Source organism: Micropterus dolomieu, linkage group LG01 (genome assembly GCF_021292245.1).
Source record: "Micropterus dolomieu isolate WLL.071019.BEF.003 ecotype Adirondacks linkage group LG01, ASM2129224v1, whole genome shotgun sequence".
Lineage (NCBI taxonomy): Eukaryota > Metazoa > Chordata > Actinopteri > Centrarchiformes > Centrarchidae > Micropterus > Micropterus dolomieu.
Window position 1 is genome coordinate 50,191,373 of NC_060150.1, and position 6,901 is coordinate 50,198,273.

Genomic DNA, 6,901 nt, shown 5'->3' on the forward strand with positions numbered 1-6,901 from the left:
TCGATCAGTCTGTGGCACTGCTCAGGTGTTATGAGAGCCCAGGTTGCTCTGATAGTGGCCTTCAGCGCTTCTGCATTGTTGGGTCTGGCGTATCGCATTTTCCTCTTCACAATACCCCATAGATTTTCTATAGGGTTAAGGTCAGGCGAGTTTGCTGGCCAATTAAGAACAGGGATACCATGGTCCTTAAACCAGGTACTGGTAGCTTTGGCACTGTGTGCAGGTGGCAAGTCCTGTTGGAAAATGAAATCTGCATCTCCATAAAGTTGGTCAGCAGCAGGAAGCATGAAGTGCTCTAAAACTTCCTGGTAGACGGCTGCGTTGACCTTGGACCTCAGAAAACACAGTGGACCAGTCTCCTCCTGACTCGTCTTGATTGCTCTCTCTCTTGTACACACCTAACAGCTTTAAAGGCCAGGTGGACCGTGACTACTTTGACCATATTTAACAAGCACGTTGTTATATAATAATATATATTATTAGTATTATTATTATTATTACTTATATAATAATAAGAAAAAATAGCCATGTCTTGTCAGTCACTGTCTGGTCAACTGACCAGACAGTGACTGACAAGACAAATAGTTTGCCAAATAGCTTAATTTTGTGCTCAAAGTTGCAAAAGTAGCTAAGTTGTTAAAACGGGGTGGTGACGTATGACCATAGTAATTCCATAAGTTATACGTCATTTTCCAAGCTTGAGCAGGCACACTGTCATGCCTCGTTAAAAAACTGTCTAGCCTTCACGCCTCGATAAAACCGATAAACATCGTTGTGAGCTAGCTAACCAATTTATCATGTAATTTACTTAGAACTTACAGTAAGTAAGTCTCTCTGTGTCTGATGGTCGGTTTGTCTTTCTAGTTTAGTTAGCTAAGTTAACTTAGTTGTAGTTAGCTAGCATAATTATTGCAGAAAGTTAGCTAACAGTGCTTTGTGCGTGTGTTGTTGGAGGACAGATGACAGAAAATGCATCGCACTTTCACCTGCCACCGTCTTATATACAGTCTGCAACATGCATTTTACTGACGGCCGTTTTACCACTGCATCGTCTTTACATCCAGTTCAACAGAGTAACAGACCACCCCCCACCCCCGCGGTAAAGTAAGCGCATCATAAAACGTAGTGGGAGTTATCGTGTGCAGTGCGTGACAGGACCATCGACTGTATGATTGATAACAGCTGATACGCACACATTAGTTTCTGTCATGCGTAAGTAAAAGCCAATCCTGCCAGACAGTAAAGTGTAGTGATGTTAACACAGCATATCGTTAGTGAACACTCCAGCCAGTCAGTTTCTGGTTGTCATGGTAATGTATTACGTCCGAATATTATCCACACTGGGCACTGTTGGGCACTGTTGCTGTGTCTCAATTCAGGGACTGCATCCTTTGAAGGGCATGGCCTTCGCAGCATTACGAAGGCATACGGCCGCAAAAGGCCGAACTGTTGTTAAATGAGACAGTCTGGTCTACGGAGGACAGTCTATTTGCATCACCAACTGGCCCTGCACTTACGTGGGGAAGCGCCACTCCTGTCGCCTAGCAACCTCCATCGGCATGGAGACTAACATTTTAATATTAATATTTTAACTCTTAATACTTCACCGCCGGCACCGCCGCATGAGGTATCTCAGGCTGAGAGAGGACCCTGGCCAGGTAAATAGTGGGGAAAAGTAGCTAAGAAACATTATATTTTATATGTATTTAGGCACTATGGGCTTCCTAAAGCTAACAGTGATGTAAACCACAGTTACCGTAGTTTATTGCTACTGCCATTTCTCTTCAACAACATAATTTCATATTTAAAGAAAACCTAACCTTACTTTAATATTAAAATATTGACACTGTTTTTGTCATTGATCAGCTAAAGCAAGTTGAATAGAAAGATATACAAGCCTTATCTAACTAAGCTCTCTACACTTCATAACAGTTGTTCTTCTCCTTGTCTCCCTAAACCAGCCCCAGGATAAATTTGAGTGTTCCTGTGCTGGACAGGTTTTTTAACCAGTAGGACACACGGCCGGATTTCCAGTTGAGCAGACAGGCCCTGGGAGTGCTATTGGGCCTCCTAAACCAGGAACGGAGACACGGATGGGGTGCCACGATTGAGACCCTGGTGTTTCTCTTCTGGCTAGCAAGCGGGGCATTATACAGGGTGGTCTCCAGAGTTGTGTTTGCGATCCACTGTCCACCGCATCGTCCACAGAGTCACTGAGGAGGTGGTGGCCGTTCGCCACAAGGTCATCCACCTACCCGAAGACCCAGGATGAGTTACAACCGATATCCCTTGGGTTTGCAGGGCTGGCAAGACACAGAGCCTTTTTTAAAGCAACTGGTGGTCAGTGCTACAGGAACAGGAAATTCTTTTCATCCATCAACCTGCAGGCTGTCTGTGACCATCAGGGCCGCTTCATTGACACCTACGTGGGCTGGCCTGGGTCGGTCCACGACTCCAGAGTGCTCCGCTACAGCCCACTGTACAGGAGTTCACTCTACCCTCCTTCAGGGCATTTCATCTTTGCAGACAGAGGGTACCCGTGCCTCCAACACCCACTCCCCCTCATCACTCCCTACAAGAGGCCAATACAAGGTGTGGGAGCCCAGCGCTTCAACAGCCATCACTCCAGGGCACGCTCCATTATAGAACGTGCTTTTGGGATGACGAAGACCAGGTTCCGGGCCATCTTCCTGCAAGCGCTGGATGTGCACCACATCTTTGTACCTCATGTGAGTATTTTATTTTTATTATACTAATGAGTAAATCAACAGACTGATTCAAATATATTTTCAACCATTTCAGGTCATAACAGCATGTGCCATCCTCTCCAACATCTATCTTGGGGCTGGTGACATTGTGGGGGAGAACGGTTTGGAGACCGTCAGTGGTGCTCCCTGACCACTGTCTGCAGAGGTGTCTGCCCTGGAGGAGGTGCTCCCTGACCACCAATATTTTTAACAGGCAAGTAAAAGATCGGTAACAATTTGGCCTGTTGAAATATTTTGTAGAGATTTATTTTGTCAAAATAAGATTGTGAATTAGTATTTTGTGTGCACAGCTTATTATTCTTGCCTCTTACTAAAACATCTTAGTGACATGGCAGCCGTCAATTGAACCAGCCCTGCAAACCCACTGATGGACGATGCAGTGGACAGTGGAGAGATGCATCCGCACCTGCAACACACTCTGGAGACCACCCCAGATGATGTCCTGCTGACAGAAGACACCAGGGTCTTTATTGTGGCAGCCTCCAGGTCCAGCAGCATCACCAGGATCTCCCTGCTCAGTGGAATAAATGTTGTAAATATGTTGTAAATAGTTATAAAGACCACAGAAAATAAGATCATTTATTTAACAAATATTTTATTTTAATTGATTAATAAATATTATAGATATTATTATTTAAGGATTATTTTTCGGCAAGTCTCTGTAGTAGAGAGAACAGCCTGTCCATCCTCTCTCTGCTCTCCTGTGCTCTCCTCTCCTCTGCCTCTCTCTGCAACTTCATGTCTTCCTTGAAGATCTGAAGCAGCTGTATCCTCTCTGTTCTTATTGTTAAAGGCTTTGAATAGGATGGGGGCTTATTTACTGTAACTTTAAGGACAAGATGATCAAATGCAGATATATCAAAAGGGCTATTGATACATTAATTACCTCCAAGCCACGTTGGCAGAAAACTTTGCCCCAGTGAAGAGGTGGTCGCTCTCCCCCCTCAATTTAAGAAAGAGGGCAGTTTGCTCCTTGCTCCCTAAAACAAAACGACATGTTCAAGTAAGTTTTTTGCCTCACATCACCAAACAAAAAGCAGCATAAATAGGAAAATAACCTAGCTATGTTAACTGTATACTATATCCCTAGATTTTTGTAACCGTTAACTGTCTGAAAAACAAGCAGGGTTCACAACCTAACGTTAAATTAGTCTAATGTCACGTGGTATTTTTATGTACATAATAGGAAGTACACGTGATATATAATATCTCCATAATCTCGGTAAGATGTAGGTCTGACACTAAATCTCTTTGGTTTTAAGTGAAGACGTTAAAGGCTTTATTTTTGAGGTTTCAACTTGCCCAGCCCAGTTGCATTTAATGTTAACACATCAAGAACCTCAGTTAACGTTAGCTGGCCAGCGAATCATTCAACTCACGGTTATCTTATTGCACAATACTATTCTTTAAACGACATATTCCGCCTTTTATGCCTCTTGTTATTTTTTATTTCTAGTGAGTTGAAATCCAATACTTACATTTATAGGTAAACTCCACAGCCACAGGTGACGCCATTGTTTACGCTGGGACAATCAACCAGTGCGCAATGAATCTTGGGATTACCTGGGGCTGCGAATGACCCAGCCTTTGGATCCTCCAAACGGAGGAAAATAAGGCTGCAATTCTCGGCCATATTTGAAGGAGCCTTCAAAATGGGACAGCCTAGTCGAACCGACTGTGACGTATTCAGTCTTCAAATGCAGCCATCGAAGGATGCGGTCCCTGAATTGAGACACAGCTTGTCTGAGCAGTGTGCAAGCAGCTTAACACCAACATTCTAAAGTTGGCAGTTGCTGTTCTTCAGCACATAAAGAGCAAAATCCCAGCCAGCCTGGACCCTCACCAGTTTGCTTTCAGGACCAACAGATCCACAGAGGATGCCATTTCCACTGCCCTCCACTCAGCCCTTGCACACCTTGAGAAAAACAACACCTATAGCAGGATGCTGTTTGTGGATCTCAGATCAGCATTCAACAGTCTCCCCATGAAACTGATTGGCAAACTCAGCACTCTGGGTTTTGTTGGGACCAGGACAGTCTGGTTTAACAAAGAGTGGGCGGCTGCCTTTGCACTCGGTCTTGTCTCGGTCTCGGACATTGAGGACTCGGGATTTTATTTCAAGGCCAGTCAAGACCATAACTTCGGAATATCAATAAATTGGTTTTGCATTGTCTGATTTGTTAATATCCTATCATTGATTGGAAGTAAAACTTATTGCTTCAAATGCAACCAATAACCCTAAAACATGTTATTACCATTAACGACTGTCACCCCTCCCCGCGATGCTGACGTTGATTTCAGCTCTTAGTGTTTGAATGTGGATGTTTTAATAGGAAAGTGGATCTTTCAGATCACTTTGAGAATTACCTATGATCTAGTTCCACATTTTATTGCGTGCCATGCAATGCAGGGAACTGGTCTTGACTTGGTCTCGCCCTCCCTTGGTCTTGGTCTCGACTGCTCTCAGCCCCTAAAAGTCTTGCTCTGGTCTCGATAAATCTGGTCTTGGTCTTGACTTGGTCTCACTTTGGGCAGTTTTGACTATTATACAACACTAGCCAGCACTAGTGATGTGCAATTCCACTTAATTCCTATACGATCCGATACCAAGTAATACCAAGGCTGGTATTAAAAAGTATTTCACTGTCTTTGCACATATATTACACACAGCATCATTATTACCTTCACAGCTAAAATACAGCCAGATGTGACTGCTTTTACAGTCAGTTTTATTTATTTATTATTGTGAGACAAAATACACAACATTGACATGACGATACACAGGGAACAGTACATAAGTAAGTACATAACATAAATAATTTTGTGTATATTTGTGTGTATATATATATATATATATATATATATATATACAGTGGGTACGGAAAGTATTCAGACCCCTTTAAATTTTTCACTCTTTGTTTCATTGCAGCCATTTTCCAAAAATCAAAACAGTTCATTTTATTTCTCAGTAATGAACACTCAGCACCCCATCTTGATAGAAAAAAACAGTAATGTGGAAATTTTTGCAAATTTATTAAAAAAGAAAAACTGAAATATCACATGGTCATAAGTATTCAGACCCTTTGCCGTGACACTCATATTTAACTCAGGTGCTGTCTATTTCTTCTGATCATCCTTGAGATGGTTCTACACCTTCATTTGAGTCCAGCTGTGTTTGATTATACTGATTGGACTTGATTAGGAAAGCCACACACCTGTCTATATAAGACCTTACAGCTCACAGTGCATGTCAGAGCAAATGAGAATCATGAGGTCAAAGGAACTGCCTGAAGAGCTCAGAGACAGAATTGTGGCAAGGCACAGATCTGGCCAAGGTTACAAAAAAATTTCTTCTGCACTTAAGGTTCCTAAGAGCACAGTGGCCTCCATAATCCTCAAATGGAAGACGTTTGGGACGACCAGAACCCTTCCTAGAGCTGGCCGTCCGGCCAAACTGAGCTATCGGGGGAGAAGAGCTTTGGTGAGAGAGGTAAAGAAGAACCCAAAGGTCACTGTGGCTGAGCTCCAGAGATGCAGTCGGGAGATGGGAGAAAGTTGTAGTAAGTCAACCATCACTGCAGCAATCCACCAGTCGGGGCTTTATGGCAGAGTGGCCCGATGGAAGCCTCTCCTCAGTGCAAGACACATGAAAGCCCGCATGGAGTTTGCTAAAAAACACCTGAAGGAAATAAGATCCTCTGGTCTGATGAGACCAAGATAGAACTTTTTGGCCTTAATTCTAAGCGGTATGTGTGGAGAAAACCAGGCGCTGCTCACCACCTGTCCAATACAGTCTCAACAGTGAAGCATGGTGGTGGCAGCATCATGCTGTGGGGGTGTTTTTCAGCTGCAGGGACAGGACGACTGGTTGCAATCGAGGGAAAGATGAATGCGGCCAAGTACAGGGATATCCTGGACGAAAACCTTCTCCAGAGTGCTCTGGACCTCAGACTGGGCCGAAGGTTTACCTTCCAACAAGACAATGACCCTAAGCGCACCGCTAAAATAACGAAGGAGTGGCTTCACAACAACTCTGTGGCTGTTCTTGAATGGCCCAGCCAGAGCCCTGACTTAAACCCAATTGAGCATCTCTGGAGAGACCTGAAAATGGCTGTCCACCAACGTTTACCATC

At 43.7% G+C, this 6,901-nt stretch overlaps 1 protein-coding gene across 1 annotated transcript in view; it reads left to right on the forward strand.

Moving 5' to 3' along the window:
• Window positions 1-3,274, forward strand: part of LOC123986060 — a 17,086-nt gene extending 13,812 nt beyond the window's left edge. Inside the window, exons 2-4 of the mRNA XM_046074164.1 lie at window positions 2,113-2,729; window positions 2,813-2,961; window positions 3,093-3,274. Of these exons, the coding sequence (XP_045930120.1) occupies window positions 2,113-2,729; window positions 2,813-2,961; window positions 3,093-3,114 (788 nt within the window). The 3' untranslated portion in view covers window positions 3,115-3,274. The remainder of the gene's footprint in view (window positions 1-2,112; window positions 2,730-2,812; window positions 2,962-3,092) is intronic.
• The last annotated feature ends 3,627 nt before the right edge of the window (window positions 3,275-6,901 follow it).